We start from the raw sequence: 20,198 nt of genomic DNA, 5'->3' as shown, positions 1-20,198 counted from the left end.
ACTGTGTCCAAGATGTAACTATGTAGCTATGTTTCACTGAAAACAGAGATGTAGCAGCTCTTCATCTCAATCCAGTGTGAGGGGGACAGTTCCACATGTTTACCACACGTGTAGAGAAGCAACTTTGTGCTGCTTGCTAGCAGAGGTGGAGAAGTTCACTCAGACAAATAAGAGTTAAGTGATTGATGTAGTAATTGTGCATCAGGTTAATTGCTCTCCCTCCATCAGTTCTGACTGGTACCTGGGTCTGTCCCAGACTGATGGTCCATCGAGGATCTTTTCTGATGCCTGATATCTGTCAAGATCACTATCATTAGATATTAGAATACATGTTGTTTTTGATTTTATATCTATTAGTTTACTTTGTATTGTGCATTTTTCACTCATGATAATTGTTAGTCTTAATGTCTGTAAACATTAGTGAATAATAATAATAATAACTTTTATTTCTAACGCACTTTTCATTAAATAACGAATCTCTACAGAGTGCTACAGAGTAAAAACATTAGCACATAAAATAGTGTTGTAATTGTTGGTTGCAATCATAGTCATGCAGACATGCACTCATTCATTTTTATTTTTCATTTTAATGTTGTTTCGTAATGATCAGCTTTCACAGATTAGAATCTGAAAGCTCAAAGTTGATTGTTAAGTTCAAATATAGTAGCTGAGGATGAGTTTGAGAGAGACCCATAGACGAGACAGGAAGTTTTACGACTGCAGAGCTTTTAATTTTCTCTCATTTCGTTGGGGATTCTTTTCTTTTTATGTTTTGTATGTGTGTTGTTTATGCTCTGTGAAAAAGAGAATAAAATTAAATTAAATATATAAAATATATTATATAATATATAAATAATAATCATCCAGTCAACAGAAATTATGCACTATAAAGTTAAATCAAATGGATAAGGGAACTCACAAGATGTACACAACATGGTCAAGGTTGAAAAGAAAGGGTGGAGGGCAGTATATATAACCTGTCATCCTGAAGAACTGGCTGCACCTGAGGAGGGCAGTTACCTTCTAGATAGTGTTTGTGTTATCCTCGTTGCCTCAGGTGCAATAAAGTAACTTCTTAGATTGGGACTTCTTGACACTGATCAGTGTAGAGCTTTGAATTTATAAATCTGTGGCTAAATCAGTGATTTTTTTCAATAAATCTTACATTAATTATAAAGTAAAATCTCTGTTGTAAAATGTTGAGTATTAGTTGAATATGTGTTTTGATAATGTGGAGATGAAACTGTGTCACACTGTGAAGAAATGCCATCACATAACTGATTTGAATGTGTCGATAAACAGTGGGTACGCATGAGTGTACTGCAACAGAATCTCTCTGTCTGCTGATCCGTGTGAGAAAGCTTGTCCCCCAGCGTATGCATATATAAGCCTACTATACACTTTCAATTACAACACTGTTCCTGTTCTGTGTCTCTCTCTCTCACAGGGACACTGGAAAGGCTCAGAGAGCCCCCTTTCTCCCTGTTATGCAAATAACATCAGCCCTTAAAACGGTATGAGTGAGAATTAAACGTGAATTAAATGAGGCTTGGCTCTTTCTTGTCTATTCTCTCTGAATAAGGCAAAGTCCCGTCACCATGGGAGATCCCCACGCCGTTGTCATGCCTGTTATGGGATTGACAAGATGAGAAGTGACATAAATACCATGGCTGGCATTCAATCCAATTATGTGGCGTGGCACGCCTCAATACCTGCTAGTGCTGCGCTGGCGTCCTTGTATTCAGCCCACCTCAGAAATAAAACTGGCCGTATTCATCTTTAAGCCTGGTGCTAACCTTGGTCTCGTCACCTCAGCTAGCTCAAAGTCTCTGCCCTCAACCCTGCGCTGAACCCATCAGCCCAGCTTAATGCGGCCCTTTGGATGAGCTGCTTCCCCAGGCTCTCTGTACTCCCCCAGACTAAGACTAAACTCTCTCAGCTATCCAGAGGCCCCGAGTCAGCAGCAGAAACGTAAAGCTGATTTTATAATAACACACACAGAGCAGTAAGACAGGAAGTCTGTATGTGGAGAAACCGTGAGTGACGTTTCTACGAGTTTACATGCCCAAGACAGTCCCACTGAAATCAGGTTCAGGCCCAGTGAGGAGGATTTAAGATGCCAAAAATCTAGTATACACACTTTATGTTGATGGTGAGAATAGTGTTGTTAGTGTTGTCCTGCTTCATGCAGATGTGAGTAAGTGACTGAGTTAAAGTCCTGATGCCTCCTCTGAGCTGAAGCCTCTGTTCAAACAGCTGCTGTGACTCAGTACAACATACAGTCTTCCACCAGTCTGTCCAATAAAGTTAAACATATAGGATTTATTATCTATATTCCAAGCCAGGAGGTACCTACTACAGCACTCAGTGTTGAAATGTTGTGATTTGAACAAAGTTAACCCTGATTCATTTGTTTTCAGACAAAAGCACCAGCAGAAACATGTGTCATCACAACAGGGTCAGGGTTAGATTTTAGTAATTTATTAGAATGTCAGAGTGACTTTGAATAGTGACTTTCACTTCGTGTTGTGGTTGCTTTAGAAGTAAAGACTGAATCTCTCTGTTGTCCAGCATGTCTCTCAGTGAATAAGACTGTCACATATCTGAGGTGAAGGTGAAGCACCATTTCTGTTGTGGACAGTGACATTTCACATCAAAAATGTCTGAAAGTCAAAGTTAAACAAACTGAATTCTTTTTGAAACATTGGACAATTAAAATATGAATAAACTGATGGAGTGAGTTCTTATGAATGTATATTAGATAATATAAAAGATTTAACACCGTAAGTACAATAACAGCATTGACATTAGATTCAAAATTGAAATATGTTTTTAGTCATTTGGGACACCAGAAAAAGTAGTGAATAAAACAGTTAACAGAGAAACATTATTATTGAGACTCATCAGTTCATAATTACAAACAGCTACTCTCAGATTCTCACATTATTCTCACACTGTTTATAATTTATTATTATAGCTGCTTTAACTGAGGGTTGGTTTTTATAAAGTTAAATATCCAACATGTATCTTCTGTTGAAGCGCTGTTGAAACAAAGTGTCTAAATGTGAATATATTAGTGTAGTGATTGCTCCTGGTCCAGACCATGTCCTGTGGTATCCTGTGGTTCTGATAACGCTCAGTCCAAAGCCTTGTCTGAAACAAACAGAAGTATGAACACTGAAGCAACAGGTTGGTGCAGCACTGGGTCACTTTCTCCCTCCCCGCTCCACTGAAAAAAAAAAAAAAACAGAATGTAAACTGGACTTGACAACCAAATCGGCCCCCCTCCCCTCTCCCCCAGCACTGCTTGGCTTGTGTTTGGGCCCCAGAGCCCATTTTAACCATGGGCATTTACAAGCTCCCCTCTAAACAACCTGCCAGGTGCTTAAAGCCTCCCGCTGAAGGCCACAGAACGTTATAAGACTCCAATGAGATTAGAGCAGAATGGGCTGTGAATGTAAGAATGGAGCCTCTTACACTGGGAAAGACTGTTAGCACAGCCATGTGTTGCTCTGAGCTCCCATGACCAATCTACAACTAATGAGCATTCAACGAGCGTGCTCTATGTCACCAGTGTCCCGAGGCTATGATGGGGACACTGAGGCCAGCCATTTCTCATATTTGTCAGCAACACGGGCTAATCACTAATGGCACTGTGAGGTGGTGTTCTGAACTAAATGCTAATGTCATCATGATAACATGCTCACAGTAACGAATGTCAACATGCTGATGTTGAGCAGGTTTACACCAGGTTCACCATCTCAGTTCAGTCCAGCTGAGGATCATGGGATTGACATTGGATTTGAAGGTATTTGGACATTAACCAAAATACTGGACAAACTGGAAATTTGACCTGATAGTGGCGCCAGAGTCTGAGGATCACCAGAGTCGTTACAGTTTGAGGGGAGCTTGAATGTGTCATGATGATCCATCCAACAGTCGTTAAGATATTTCACGCAAAATCACATCCACTTCATGGTGGTGCTAGAAGACAAGTTGGAGAATCATTAAAGTTGTTGTGGTTCATCATCTGGGAGCCATGACTGTCCGTACCAGTTATTCAGAAGAAAGATATTTTGACATGCTGGTGCTGGAGGAGAAGACAGGGGATCACCAGAGTCTTCAGGGTTCAACATCTGGGAGCCATGAATATCCAGTGGTTTCAGTCAGAAGAGGTGGACCGTTGTCACACTGACATCAGCTGAGAGGCTGATAACCTGAAGAAAGTTCATCAACTGAAACATCTCTCTCTCTCTCTCTCTCTCCTAAGGAGCATTATCCCAGCGCTTGTGTCTCTCTCTCCCTCAACAGACTGAGGTGATGTTTAATGGAAAGTTAATGTGGCTTTAATGCTTGTCGCTTCACGGTGACACTGATGGCCTCACTAATCCACTCTGTTCCACAGAGAGGGAGGGAGAGAGAGAGCAGGGAGGGAGGCAGAGAAAGAGGGGGGAAGGGAGAGAGGGGGTGAGGGGGGAAGCGAGAGAGGGCGAGGGGGAGAGGAAGGATGCAACGGAGAGGTGGAGAGACACAGTTCATTCTTGATTCGAGTCTAGAAATTACCAGCATTTTATAATCAAAAATACAAGCTGGGTTGAAAGCAACTGGTTAACTGGTACAAAAGTAAAACTGTTTGTCCTGGAGTCACTCCTGTGTTCCCCAATCTTTAGTTGGAACTCATCAAAGAGCTTTTCTGTTCCCCAGCACTCTCAGTTCGATAGGCCTACAGTGGAGGGAACTTATTAAAAGGGTTAGGGGTCAGAGTTACATTTGTTAAGTTGTGTTGCTGTTTTGGAGCCGTGTTCCAATAAAAAAGAAAAACTCTGTCCAGTTTGAACACAACAGGTGGATTAATGTGTGAACAGAATGTTCGACCAGGGGAACACAGATACACTCCCACAGGTTCTGGAAAGAGAATGTAGACTACTTCAATGATTCACTGTGTCATGTAGACTTGAATATATCATTTAATAAAAGCCAGCATACAACTAACTCTGATTAACATAACTAAATATGCTTCATCTTTAACAACTTATTCACAGGGAGTCCACATTTCAGCTTAGTGATAAATGTATTCAAGGTCACACAGGGACATTTCCATTATAATTATTCGGCTGTTCAGTAATAAATGATCCTTTGTTCAGTGTGTTTTTAATCTTAATGAGAAATTATGCCTGCATGGATGACAGCTGAAGAACACCATTTTAACACAGCTGCTGCTCAGACAATTAACATCATCATGCTTTCATCGTAGTTTTACAGTCAATGTGTTTGTTTGTTTTTAAATGTTCATTAGGACTTGGAGGCTCAGAGCTTTGACACGAGTCTTAACTAGTTATTACTTCTCAATAGACTCAGTTGTTTTCCCTCATTGTCATTCAGAGTTAGGTGGGAGGGTAGATGTTGTAAGACTTGAAGAGGCTAATAGCTTTGAAATGAGTCTTAACTGGTTTAATTCACTAACAGCTGTTGTGCTGGTTAAGAATCAAGCAGCAGGCCAGCCTGTCTGTCAGATCAGGAGGAGAAATTAGTTCTGCTGATTCCCATATTCCTTCCCACAGAACCATCTGTTCCACTTCAATACAATAGAGGGATTTTCTGGACGAATAAAATGCTTTGAACACATCATTTTCTCTTTTTCTGTGTGAGAGGGGTTGTGGGTAAGGTGTCATATTTCCTGTAAGAGCTGCAGATCTCCTGCACGAGGACCATAGGGTCATTTCATCAGGAGAGAAAAACACACAAGATCACAAGATCAGAGTAAGATCAGATGTTTTTAAATACATGATTGTGATAAAAACACGGTTCAGTATGGCTCTCTGCCTTCTGGGTAAGACATGCTGCTGGAGAGAAACAAAATATGTTCCCTCCCTTTTCATCAGAATTACTTTTTTTAAATTCCATTTTACTAGGTTCTTTTAGTCTGCATATGAACGCACACATGTATGCAAATATATTTAAATATTTGTTCAGCACATTTCTTGCCACATTGCCAGTTTTATTTTGAACCATTGTGCCCAAATAGTTTTGGGGTCAGTAAAGGTCTGTTTGATAGTTTATTGTTTAAGGTTTGAAAACCTGTTTCCAGAACCGACGGAACATCCTGTAATGCCAAACTGGTTGGACCCAAATACACAATTCTGGAATCAGGTGTTTAAGGTACAAGCTGAGTGTTTAACGACAGTCCTTCAGATACAAGAACAAGAGTCCAGGCAGAGGTGCAGGCAAAATCAAATCCAAAACACAAGAAGCAGTTTAAACACCAGGAATATCAAAAAAAAACCTCCCAAGAAAAAGGCTGGACCACTGATACAAAGACACAAGACGAACTGGCACAAAAGGGAGTATGGGCAGGGGGAGATTTACTGGGGAACAGGGAAGACACAGGTGCAACACATTAGGGCGGAGCAAGAGATCACACAGGCGGGGAAGAACAGGAGGACAGGAAGTCAAGGGACCTGGAATGAGAGACAAAGGTGAGTATATAACAATAAAGCAGGAAATGACACAAAAGGATGGGAAACACACGAAAAATGACCTGGATGTGACAAATCTTGTCAGATAAGCTACCGTTGAGTTTTTTTTATGTAATTTTATTCAGAGCAGTGAGTTCCTTTCACCTCTATGGTATTAGGTTGGAGGCAGAGTAAAGACCGAAAGATGAGGGGAAGTGAGAATATGCTGGGGTTTTTTTTTTTTTTTTTTCATTTTGGTGACATGTTCCTTTAACCCTTTCATGCATGAATTATGAAAGTGTTTTTATTCTTCTTTAGGCATGAAAAAAATTGAGCTTTTTTTTCAATTTTCTCAAGGAGTTTCTCATATGTCCACTCAGGTGGACAGCATGCGTTATGAATTTCTAATTACTTTAAACTAATGTGTTCATATATTGTACAGTATTTCTGAAATGCCAAAACACATTTTCTGAAATTTCACACACACCACCAACACAAATTCAAGCTGTACTCACAAAACCTTTGACTTGTCTTGCAAAATCAATAATTGAATCAAAACTGTTTTAACTTCATTCAAAACCAAACACTGCTGTCAGAAGACACTCAAAGCCAGCTAATGCATACACACTACTCAGCAATCACTACACACTATAGAAAAAACTCTGGGCATAGCAGGAAACAAACCTTTATTTGCTGTAGGACGTTCTTATACTTATGAAAACTTATGTAAACAAGAAATCCTGCAGCAAAAATAAAAAACTGCATTATGATTTTACAGCAAGTAATATCATTCATTCTGCCTCAGCTTCATGCCTCTGGGCTGGGTCAGGACTTCATCTACATCACAGGCAGTCCTCTCCTTTGCTAAGTAACGGGGAAAGAATCCTTTTGCTAAATCCAGCCTTGGAAAGATTCCAGTCCTGTATCATCACATGCAGCATCCATTGACTGGAGGAGATTCGACTATGATGTCCTGACAATGGAGGCCACTGAGAACCTGCTTACATTTGGTTGCACATGATGTCCTGCTTCTCTCATAGTCATGCCATGAACCAGAACGTGATCTATGATCGTTGCTCTAATTTCATCTGAAACTATAGCTCTTGTTCTTGGTCTTCCTCTTCCTCGTCCTCTTCCTTCTCATCCACCACCTCTGATATGCACTATTCTTCATGTTGAGGAAGAACCTGCTGTTTACTTCATTCCTCTGCCCAAACTCCCCTCAGCCTTGGAGACAGCAGATCTTCTAGTGCAGAATGTATTTCAGCCTCATGGTATCCCCCAGTACATCGTCTCTGATCGTGGTCCAGTTATTTTCTCAAGTGTGGGAGGCTTTCTGTAGGGCACTGGGAGCCTCATCCAGACTGACATCCGGGTTACCATCCGCAGTCCAACGGCCAGACAGAGCGAGCCAACCAAGACTTGGAGGCTGCCCTGCGCTGTGTCTGTACCCGTAACCTAGCTACATGAAGCCACCAGCTGGTGTGGATTGAATACGCCCACAACTCCCTCACCTGCTCCGCCACTGGTATGTATATTCATGGTGATTTATGGATTTCAACCACCTCTGTTCCTGTCCCAAGAGCACAAGGTTACTGTTCCCCCTGTTCAGTAGAGGGAGTGTGGAGGGAGGCCCAGGCAGCATTGCTTAGATTGTCTGCTAAATACTGCTGTGTTGGCAACCGCCATGGTATCCCTGTACCCACCTACCTGGCTGTCCACCAGAGACCCCCCATTGCAGGTTGAGTCCCACAAACTAGCCCCCAGGTTCATCGACCCCTTTGAAATAGAAAAGATCATCTATGAGTCTGCAGTCCACCTGAAACTGGCCAGCTCCCTCAAGATCCACCCCACCTTCCATGTGATCCCTGCCAGTTCACTCACCACTCGTCACCCACTCGGTAACTTGTCAGCCAAACTTCTAATAGAAGTGTGTAATGCTTGTGTTAATGCGCCTAACCTTCTTGGTTCTCATAGACTCACCTGTGTCCTCCTGTGCTCGCAGCTTCACCTGGATGCCAACTGTTACTCTGCATCTGCCCTTGTGCCGTGTGTGAGCTCAGCTCAGTCGTCTTGGGAGATCTGTGTGCTATTTTCATCCTTCCTCGCTTGCTGTAAACTTTAGGTTCCATTTAAGACTCTTACGAACTTTACTTAAACATGCTGGCGTCTCTGTTTGTCTGCTCCAGGGTTCAAAAGAAAGAATTATCTGCACTGTGACAATGAGATGTAGTTGAAATATAGCTATAACAACGCATGATGTCCAATCTAGTGGACAGATGATTCATTTCCTCACAATATAAAATCAATTCTTGGAAATTTTAACAATGCTATTAATCCTTAGATGTTACCTCTTTTTTTTTACCTGCAGGAGTCTCCTTCTAAGAATTGGCAAGATATTCCGGAGCTGTTCAGCATTTCCGGCCATCCGTCGGCCATCTCGGTTTTGTGTTAGACTTACTTTGACTGGCCAACAAGTGACAGTGTGTGTGAGCTCAAGCCTCCAATGTGATGGCTGACGTGCAATTCTACCACCAAAACCGATGCATATACAAGAAAACAGCTTTTTTAATAGCTGTCCACTGTAGTGACCTCTATGCATGAAAAGGGTTAAAGAAGACACCAATCCAACACAATCTATTGTGGTCAGTAATTATTAGGTTATAGGTACAGTCCTGTCTTAGGTTCCAGTCAGAGTGAAGGTGACCACAGGAAATAAAGACACAGATCTGCTATGTCTTATCGTTTGTGTGGTGGTTTGATGATGATGATGATGATGATGATGATGATCTGTTCACCCCTCTGGTTGTAAGTTCAGCAGCATTAAAGCAGTTGGTGTTTCAGTGTCAGTGAATGTTGAGCATAGGGACATCAGAACCAGATTCTTTAACAGGTTTGTCAGACAAATGTGAGGTTATTCAGTTACTCCTGTTTCCTCACAGGTCATTGAACAGCAATGTGTCAGTGACAGTAGAGAGAGAAACTCAGCGTTCATGTTCAGTGATGTTTTGATCTCTGACCTCTCAGTGGGTATCAGGCCATGCCCTCAGACGTCTGCTGGGGGAGGTGATGCCTGTTCAGAGAAATACAGGCTAATGGAAGATGGACATGGAGGGGGAGAGCAGCACAGGCTCAAATACCATTAGTCACAGGTCTTATTGCTCTCCCTCAGGGACTGAGGTCCTGCACCCTCAAATCCCAGACCAAATCTTCTTTAAAGGTGTCTTTGTTCATCTCTCCCTTCTGTCTCTCTTCAGTCCTTAGTTCATGGTTGTTCCTGTTGTCAGAACATGGTAGTGACAACCTGTTTATTCAACAAACAAACAGAATCTCAGTCCTGGCTAGGTCATCACATCAGACTTCATTCAGCAAAAACAGGCTAGTGTAGACTACTTTGTTTTATTGGAAAAGGTCAATGGTGAGAGTGAGAACTTACAGCAACCCTGTTCAGAGCATGAGCTGCAGGTCTGTAATAGAACTTTCCATGGATATGGTTGGATTGTTTCATTTTACTAATTAAGTGTTTAATTTAAATTCTAAGGTTCATTAGGCAGCCTGACTGAGGAGGACACACAGTGTTCAGTGTTACTGAGTTGACTGTTTGCTGTCATGAACTGCAGGTGATCATCAGGAGAAAAAAATAACTGTTGTGACAAAGGAAGTTTTCTTTGCAGCTAAAACAGTGTCAGGACGAATATATCTTCTGTGGAGAAAAAGAATACTGTCATAGTTTTGACTGATGGTTTTCTTCAGTGAGCATGTGAAGGTCATGGCCAGCAGATTAGTATTGCAGTGATAGCTGCCACACCATTCAAGTTGCTATGGTTACAAACAGATCTCTTTTTTCACCAGATAAAATCAGTGCTTTAATGATGATATAACTGTGGATGTTGCTTGATGTTTCTTGATTTTTATTTTTATTTTTTTTACCTGCAGGGGTCTCCTTCTAATGGACTGGTGGGATATTCCTGAGCTCCTGGAGAAGGGACCCTCCTCTGTTCCTGAATATTTTTCCTAATGTAATTGTAGGACAGATGGTATTGTGTGTTGTACATGTTGTTAAGCTGTTGATTTGTGATAAATTGATCCAGGCTAAAACAATAGAAATTCAGAGTATTGCTCTGTTTTAGGGCTCCAGCTTTGGACAATGCTCTGAAACACAAAATTAGATAATCGACATCATAGGTGAAATAACTGCTTTAAAAAAAGAAAAAGAAAAACAGGAGAGACTTAGGGTCAGGATATCTCAGAGAACGACTTCCTATCATTTATTGATACTGAGGCTTTGAGGAGAGACTGCAGCTGCTTCTGTTGAGGGGCAGATCATCAGAGCAGGTGTGTGGTGTTTGTGTAGAATGACAGCGGGTATAATAGAGGGTATGATGCAGGATATCGTGTGGGTATGATGGTGGATATGATGATGGATATGATGTGGCTATGATGGTGGGTATGAGGTAGGGATGAGCATTTTAATAATATTTTGAAGTCGATTAATCAAGCCAATTTAAGTCCACTCGTTCATCAACGAGTGGACTTAAATCCATCGCTCCACTCATCAACTACCCACCTCAGACTAGTTCTCAGCAGTGTGTCTCATCTGTGCTGCGAGTCTAAAGCACAGAACCTGAAATCTTCCAGTCACCGTCTATGTGACAGCAGGTGACAGTGACAAAAAAATCCAACGTGAGAGCTGTTCATGTCATTGCTACTTTCTTGGCTTCCATCAAGTTCTTTTTTAGAGCTGTAGCTGCATATCGTCTGAAATCATTTAAGTCACCAAAGCTATTTGTTATTTGTTTCTGGACATTAAAACATTTTCACCCGACTACTTTCTGAATGTTTCTAGTTACGTCACTGTCACTTTATATAATAACTCTAATCTTAAAGCAGATGAGGATTTTTGTCTTCAGATGTCTGGATCTTCAATAAACAGAGAAACAAGCTGAGCAAACAGTCGCTCTCAACGTGTCTGTGTCACGGAGAAACATATTTTTTTTAATGTGAAACTGCTTTATTCAGTGAGGCCTTGGTGGATAACTCAGCTCCCAGTAAAAACTTCCTGAACAATGAACTCTGAAGGAATCCTAACCTAAAAACCAGCTGAGCATCTAGAAACAACATGACTAACGTTAACATTAGCAGCAGCTCGGTAAAACCTTATTAAACTGATTTTGAAAGTCCAGAAACTCCACCCCTCCAGCATAATGCTATAATTCACTTCTTTTTATTGCAGACGTCTGTTGCAGTCTTTTGCTTGCACCATACAGAGCAAGATGAAGCAAAGAAAGACTCGGCAGAAACTAGTTCTGCGTCTTTTCTCGCATCTCCGCCCAATTAAAAATTAGCCAAATAAAAATTAGTCGATTCTTAAAAATAGATGTCTACTATGTTTATGAGAGTGGGTATGATGGAAGATGTAATGGGGTAACCCTGAAAAAATTACTAACTGGATGAACTCAAATACATCTAGGGGCAGGATTTACATCCAATAAATTTATGTCGCTCCAACTCAAACTATGTACCTCCTTGTAATTTAACTGAGTTAGTCCAATTCATTTTTATCAAATACAGCCAAAATAAAATAATTACATTAACTGACCTAAACTGATATACATTTGTACTGAACAACTGTAGAACTGAAATGAAATAGGGCAAAATTCTTTTTCATTTAACCCCCACTTAAGACACACCTAACACAAAACCTGGTTGATGTGTTTTTATTTAAAACAAATAAAAACTCATCCAGAACTCAGTGGATTGATGACAGTGATCCATAAGTTCAACAACGTCATGACTTGTGTCAATACACTTATAGGAAAAACTGTCTTTATGGGCCTTGATAACTGTTTCAGGCAGCAAAGCCAAGGAATATGTCTAATGCCTACAAACAGGTATGAAATATACATATAACACATTCAACACACATATAGCCGAACCTGAAAGAAAAACACAAACTCTTTGAGTCCAGTCACAGCCTGTCCATAGTAACACACAAATCTTCAAGATGCACTACACAAGTGGTTAACATAATTTTAAAACAAGAAAAACTCCCACGATGACTGTCATTGTCTGTATGGGCACATACTGTTTGCCTCTTACGAAAACAGCTTGATTTTCAGCTGCTGCTGAGAGAGACGCACGGGAAAAACTGGCCTTCAGTATTCACGCGCTGGGTGTCAGGAAGCACTCAAAAGCCGATGCTTCACGTCTTAAGATGAAGGAAAGCCTGACAGTTTCAGCTTTTTAACATTAAAAACTACAGTGTCACATGTTACAAAGCGGCGTGTGAGCTACAACACGATAAACACACACAACTGTGTGTCATGACCGCACCAACCTGTCGGGCTTTTCTTCATCTTAAGTTGAGGGACACTAACTGTTGTATTTAGTTTATAGTTATATCATGTCAATGAGTTAAAAGAACGCCCTGCGATGGACTGGCAACCTGTCCAGGGTGTACCCCGCCTCTTGCCCAGTGTCAGCTGGGATAGGCTCCAGCCCCCCTGCGACCCTTAGAAATAAGCGGTATAGATAATGAATGAATGAATAAATGAATGAGTTGACAGACAATAATATGAAGGTCAGTTTCTCTCTCGCTCTCGCTCTCTCCAGCTGCAGCAGTTTGGCGAGGTATAGACATACAGATAAAGTGTAAGAAAGCCAGTCTGTGGTAATGCTTGGTGCAGGAAGCAGTGTCATAAATGAAAAATAAAAGACAGTTACAGTATTTTTGATGTTGCGTGTTTACATTAGTGGCACCTGTGGGTAACAATTATGCTACATGAGAAACAATTGTATATAAACTCACCAAATATTTCTTTAAAAACACATCTTCGTTGACGTAGACAGTAAGACTTCGCAGGACTCCCTCCTTACATTGATGTCATGGGTGACAAATAAAGACCAGAAAAATCTGATTGTGATGGTGGAGCAGGGGTTGGAGCAGTCTGAAGATCAGTGGGTTTGGGCTGTCAACATATATATGAAAAAAGGTCATTATATTATCAAATTGTAAAAGAAAGCAGATATTAAATTGTCTCTTCTTTGCTCTGGAAGATCTGCATCATCATGTCAGAGAAGTGGTCCAGCTGTGACAGGAACTTTGATTGCAGTGCCTTGGTGATGATCCGCAAGAACTCCGCACTCACCTGAAAAATATTAAACAATGTGTAGATATGTTACTTGTTTTTTTATAATTACCATAAAGGGATGCAGGATGATTGCAAAATACACATTGCAGTTTTGCAGCCATTAATCACCTTGGACAATAACAAAAATTGACAACACACAAACATTTACTTGCTTCACTCTGGTGAGTGACAGGTCAGGCCATCTGTTTTTGAAGTCTCCTATTATAGGCCTCTGCTCCACAACCTCGAGGCGTCTATGGGAAAAGTAAATGGTAAATGGACTGTACTTATATAACGCTTTTCTAGTCGTATCAACCACTCAAATCGCTTTACACTACACGTCACATTCAACCATTCATTTACACAGCGCTTGCACTACTACAAAGCGCTCTAGTACATTGGTACTGAACGTGGGGTTCAGTATCTTGCCCAAGGATACTTCGGCACGGACTGGAGGAGCAGGGAATCGAACCGCTGACCTTCTGATTAGTGGGTGACACGCTCCTGAGCCACAGCCGCCCCTACAAAGATTTGTTTCCTTTTATCACAACTTGCTTGCCATACTTTTTCAGTTCTGACAATAAAGCAATTCTCTCATTCTCCAAGCTCTGTGCAGTTTCGTCCTTTGGGTGCAGAGGAATGTAGTTAACTTCAGCCTTTCTTGGATTCTTGATATTAGCTGCAGCTTTGCCTTTGCCTTCTTGTTTGTGTTTCAAGAAGTTTATACAGATTTCAGGAAGTCTGAGTCTTTGAGCTGATCTGAAACAAGAGAGAAGTAGAACAGGAAAAGAATAAACAAGCATTATATATTAGATGCAAATAAAAATAGTCTGAGATTTTGCAAGAGCCAGACATCCAAAACCCTGACTATATGGTGGAGCCTTACTGTTTTTGAGGCCACACAGAGTTTTTGTAATGATCTTTTAAATATGGTTATCAAACACTTGACACATGGTCATAAAACTTGCCTCGGGTGTCACTGCTCATAGGTCTACCAGGCAGTTGAAATATAAAACGTTTTCAGCCAACAGAAGAGTAGACTCATTTGGTGTTGACACAAGCTAATAGTTTACAGTGCAATGCTAACGTTAGCTGTAATTCTAAATCATAATTTATGCTCTGCTGCTCATATAATAATAATAAACAGACATTTACACATCTTGTTTTCCTGACAGCATGAGGACGTTTGTGCCACAGCTGCCCTTTTTTTGCTGGTATGTCCATGACTGAATGACTCTGTTAGCTAGCCTTTGGTGTTGTAACCATAGACTGTATATATCACACAAATGACTCATTTTACATTCAAAATTTTTACACCAGTTTGCACCTAGTAATTGGTCTTTCATAAGTCACAAAGGGTCTCCAAAGTCAAACTTAAAAAGTCAACAGTGTCAGTGCCACTATATCCATGTGCATCTCTTGGGTGGGCGCACATGGTGAGGAGGGAGGTCAGTTAAAACAGATTCACTAGTTGTTTTTTACCAGTAAAAGATCTGTGGTTGTAACACTAGTTAAAGTAACCACAGAAGCTTACTCAAACTTTACTGCCCCTCCATAGACTATATAGTCTAAGTGCCCCTCTCGTAGGTTAGCGAGTTAGGCCACAATGTCCAACTTAACGGCCTTTTCACAGCAAGCTATTGAAAATTTACATGTATAAATTTTAAATAGATTTGTTCCAATAAACCAAAAGATGGCAGTGATGTATGATGGAAGGTATGATGGAGGGTGTAATGGAAAGTATGATGGTGGGTGGGTCAAAGGGTGGCATGGTGGTGCAGTGGTTAGCACTGTCGCCTCACAGCAAGAAGGTTCTGGGTTAGGGTTAGGGTTGAGGTTGAGAGTTTCTCTGTGGAGTTTGCATGTTCTCCCTGTGTCTGCGTGGGTTCTCTCTGGGTCCTCTGACTTCCTCCCACAGAGAAGTCCAAGGGTTAATTGGTGACTGTAGTGACTGTAATTGCCTGTAAGTGTGAATGGTTGTTTGTCAATATGTGTTGTGTGTGAAAACAGGCTGAGACTGAAGCTGGTGTCACAGCCTCTGCTCATTATCTTTCTTCCTGCTAATAAAACCAAATTAAATGAAGTTTCCATTTCAGTTTAACTTCCATCATTATATAAATAACTCTACCTTCCAATCCGTCCAATCAGAGAAATAAAACAGATTAGTGAGGCAGTGGAAGAGTTTAGACTGAGGTCCAATCACAGAGGAGTCAGAGACCCACTGACCAATCCGCTGCCCTCAACTTTCAAACAGTTTCACGCGCACGTGTGTGTGTGTTTGGGGGGGCAGTAATTCCCTGTATAAAACTTGTCAGACGAACTCAGACACAGAGTGTATTTCGGGTCCTGGTCTTTTCTCTGTGTGAATCTAAAGAAGCAGAAACTCGCTCTCTGGACGAACATGATGTTTCCCTGCAGCGCTCTGCCGCCTCCTCTCTACCCGGGCTTACTGCGTCCTCCTGCGGCTCTCTCCTCGCCCCTGACCCGCTCTCTACGCTCAGGTTTCCTGATTGAAGACCTTCTCCGGTTGAGTCAGCCTGTTACTTACATCCAGCGGACTTTCTCCTCCAGACATCCGGACATCCCGCACAGCTCGCGACCGGGCGCCTCTCCCCGGGCGTCGGGACCTGGCGCAGAGCGTTCACTCCAGAACTCTGGGCAGCAGACCCGCAGCAGCCCCGGGTCTCTGCAGACCGCCTGCCCGGATCCCTGTCACCTGAAGTTCGGCGTCAATGCGATTCTGGCACCGTCCACCCGGAGTAGTGAGTGTGAGGAGAATATACTGATGCTCCATACTAAGAAATACAGCTTTATTTCATATAATAATAATAATACTAATAATAATAATAATAATAATGATGATAATAATAATGATGATGATGATGATGATTATGATTATTATTATTATTATTATTATTATTATTATTATTAGTAGTAGTAGTAGTAGTAGTAGTATTGTTTTTGTTGTTGTTACACAGTGCATCAGTGAATAGTGACTATAGATTTTTTAGTACCAGTGTAGTGACTGTTGAAGTCACTGAGAGATTCGTCATCATCAGATATGAGACCAGCTATTACTGCACTTGTTATAAAAATATATAATCATGATATATGAAGCTATAATAACTGAGTGATATTTATCACGTTGATTCATGTGTGGTTTCAGACAGCACAGATCTGAGGTCAGTTTGTGTTGTTCTTCTCCTCTAGTCCAGAGTTTCCAGACCAAGTCTTTCCCTTTGCCTTTCTTTGATGGAAGCCTCCATCCTTTCATTAGAGCCACATATTTCACAGGTAGGTGGATGTACAGGTGTAGTTTCAGAGTGGGATCTGTGTAATATGGATGTTTCCTCTTTTTACCTGATCTGAGAACAGCATCATTTAACATTCAGTTCTTATCCACAGTTGCTGAGAATAAAATGTCCAAACAAACAAAATCTTCTTTTCTGTGCTGCTCAGTTTGGCTGCAGCAGCATCACTGTCACAGTCCATACTCTAATTAATACTAATAATTAATACCTCACTTTGTCCTTTATTTCTGTTAAAGTATATGAAGTGACAGAGTCTTTTTATAAAGAATAAATGATTGTTCTCTTATACAGTAAATCTGGGGACTGATCTGTATAAGTGATCACTCTCTGTATTTTGAACAAAATCTGCTCATTCAGTGAACCTCCACAGTCTGAGACTGAACAGAGTGATTCAACAACTATTTCAAAAGTAGTTTTAAATATTACATTTCCACTCTGATCAGAACTTTTTTCTTCATATTATCACAGATAGTTGTAACTCACAGATTACAATAGATTTATTATCAAGTTTTTACAAATGATAAATGACTCTTGTTTTTTTCTGTTTTACATCCTACTTGTTTGTGATCAATGATATTTATTAACTTATGAATTCACTTGATCAGTTTATGTGTGATTAATAATGTGCTTTGATGAAATAGATGAGCAGAGATGAGTGTAATACGCCTTTTCTCTCTGGACCTTTGAGACACTCAAAGCTCATAAAACCACAAGACTGACCAGGTTCAGATTATTAATCATATTTCAGCAGCAGATTTAAATGTTAAGGTTGGTGTCAGTCTTTTAGCCTGGGAACCTCAGGCAGCCTTGAAACAACTCTGCTGATCTGAAGGCCTGTTTAGGCGAAACACTGACTGCTGACATTAGCACCAGTTGTCCTAATCTACAAATTAGTCCAGTTTGTCACGCTTTAAATATATTAGTGCCGTTTGTCATGGTCTAAATGTGAGGCGGGTTTCTTCCCAGCTCAGGAACTCAGCACCTCTTCACGCGCCGTCGTTTTCCCACCAAGCCCCTCTGCCTGCCCACAAAGCCCCCAGCACCGTGACCAATAGGAGCCAAAACCACACACACACAGACATACGTGTGCACGCACACGCATGCACACACACACACACACACACACACAGTTAGCAATGATGCTAATGACAGAGAGGAAACATGGAGTAACAGCTACAAACAGGTGTGTAACGGTGTGTAACAGGCTGAAGCTGTGTTACACTGACCTGTGTTTAATGGCTCTGTAATACACCGGCCTGTCGACGGCCTCTTCCACTCAATTCATCACAACACAATCACCTCTTTCTGCCCATTTACAGCCAGTAACAATCCTCCTTCATGCTTCATTAGAGGCAGTGTGAGCTGAGCTTTGGCAAGCCATCTCATTAGCATAGGCTCTGTTTCCACTGAACGACAAATTGGACCTTTAATATCAAATTAAATACCAAACCTCTTTAGCAGAATTAGAATTATCAGACAGTTTGAATGATTAACATTAATATTTGTGTGAATTCTGTGGTAGTTGATAATGAAACAACTGCAGGAAAACTGAATTATTAACACATCAACTATACAGTAAATGAAACTGCTGCTGATCAGTAATCAATGATCAAAGATTAGTGATTTCACAAAAGCAGCAACTTTCTGTGACTCCTAAATTACTGTTGACTGATACTGTAGAACAAATACCAGTCATAGATATTGATAAGATCTCTGTGTGGATGATGACTGTGTCTGTCAGTGTTGTGTCACATATTTAACATTTAGGTCGTAAATAGGAATTAAAATCAATTTAAAACATTCACCTTCACTGAGGTCCAGACTGAATCAGTTAAAGACTTCATGATAACAGCTGTGGTCCACCATTGTGTTTTCTGACTGTCCAGTCCCTTCTCTGTCTCCAGCCTCGTCCTCTGTGATTCCGGTCCCGGGAACATTTTCATGGCCCCTGGCCCCTAGAGGTAAGCCCAGGAGAGGCATGCTGCGGCGGGCTGTGTTCTCAGACTTCCAGAGGAAGGCCCTGGAGAGAACTTTCCAGAAGCAGAAATACATCAGCAAACCAGACAGGAAGAAACTCGCCAGTAAACTGGGACTCAAAGACTCACAGGTACAAACAAGGACGATCTGATCTAATGAAATTTATAAAACTGATGAGTGATATCAGTGATGAGGATCAGTGACATGTGACATGTTTTTCTGTGTGAAGGTGAAGATCTGGTTTCAGAACCGCAGGATGAAGTGGAGAAACTCTAAGGAGAGGGAGCTGTTGTCCACAGGCGGCTGTCGTCAGCAGACCCTCCCCACCAAAACCAACCCACACCCAGACCTCACTGATGTGGGCACTACCTATAGCCACAGGCCTGACAGGACTGCACCCACCAGCCAAGTACAGCTGAACAGCGAGGAGTCACATCTTCACCACCACCAGCATCATCACCATCACCATCATCACCATCATCAGGACCTTTCATCTCCATCAGAGTCCAGCAAACAGTCAGAGCTGTCAGAGTCCGACAGTGAGGAAATCACAGTGTCCTAACACGATTCAGATTCTGTTTATACAACACTGCAAGACACTGAAACTAAAGATTTGTCAGAGAATGACTGGATAAAACAAGAGAGGTGTGTGAATGGATCCACAGCTGTATTTTTCTCAGCCTCTCCTCCTCAGTGCCTTGTGTTTACAACTCAGTATATCTGTCCACAGTTAATAAGGTGTACAGAGCTGTTTTAGACTGAATATCTGTAGATTGAAATGTTCAAATGTTTAACTCATAAATATACAAATGGTTCTTTCCTACATATTTGTATTCTTTATATTTTCTTAAATAAATCTTGAAAAGCCTCTGTCAGTGTTTCTTGTCCTGCTGGATCACCGAGCCTCTGCAGTCGTCTGATGTCCTGTCATTAACTACAACTGGACATACTGGACATGTAACATAACTAAACATTACAGAATGTCAACCACGACCTCAGCTTTGGTTTGAGGTTGCGATCAGGTATGAACTCATATGACCCCACTGCTGTGTCCTCACCACCAGAGGGCACTGTAGAGGGCCTGAGGTTTACTGCACATTAAAGTTTAACATCATAGACTTCAATATCCAGTGTTTTTTGAAAGTATTCAGTGTTCAGACCCTTTACTGTGTGGCTATGGCTTAGGAGGTAGAGCGGTCACCCGCCAAACAGGTCGGTGGTTCGATGCCCAGCTCCTCCAGTCCCTGGGCAACACACCGATGTGTGTGCATCAGTGTATGAATGTTAGCAAGCACTTATGTGTACATGTATAGAATAAGTGCTGT

The 20,198-nt window shown here is 41.3% G+C and overlaps 1 protein-coding gene across 1 annotated transcript; it reads left to right on the top strand.

Moving 5' to 3' along the window:
* Positions 1–15,940: 15,940 nt before the first annotated feature.
* LOC108902258 (homeobox protein DBX1-B-like) lies at positions 15,941–19,737 on the top strand. The gene is made up of 4 exons (XM_018704025.2): positions 15,941–16,353; positions 16,796–16,879; positions 18,801–19,003; positions 19,103–19,737. Exons 1-4 carry the CDS (start codon positions 15,987–15,989, stop codon positions 19,433–19,435), a joined length of 987 nt encoding a protein of 328 aa, XP_018559541.1. The 5' UTR covers positions 15,941–15,986; the 3' UTR covers positions 19,436–19,737.
* Positions 19,738–20,198: the final 461 nt, after the last annotated feature.

Source organism: Lates calcarifer, linkage group LG10 (assembly GCF_001640805.2).
Source record: "Lates calcarifer isolate ASB-BC8 linkage group LG10, TLL_Latcal_v3, whole genome shotgun sequence".
In the NCBI taxonomy this organism is placed as follows: domain Eukaryota; kingdom Metazoa; phylum Chordata; class Actinopteri; family Centropomidae; genus Lates; species Lates calcarifer.
The sequence above is the reverse complement of the archived record's forward strand: the minus strand, read 5'-3'. Positions and strand labels throughout refer to the sequence as shown.

What these genes read in the sequence shown, in the direction of transcription:
- LOC108902258 (XM_018704025.2), top strand. Translation starts at nt 15,987, where the DNA reads ATGATGTTTCCCTGCAGCGCTCTGCCGCCTCCTCTCTACCCGGGCTTA. An exon ending in GTCCACCCGGAGTAGTGAGT is followed by an intron (nt 16,354 to 16,795) that starts GTGAGGAGAATA and finishes CTTCTCCTCTAG; the next exon opens with TCCAGAGTTTCCAGACCAAG. An exon ending in TGGGACTCAAAGACTCACAG is followed by an intron (nt 19,004 to 19,102) that starts GTACAAACAAGG and finishes TTCTGTGTGAAG; the next exon opens with GTGAAGATCTGGTTTCAGAA.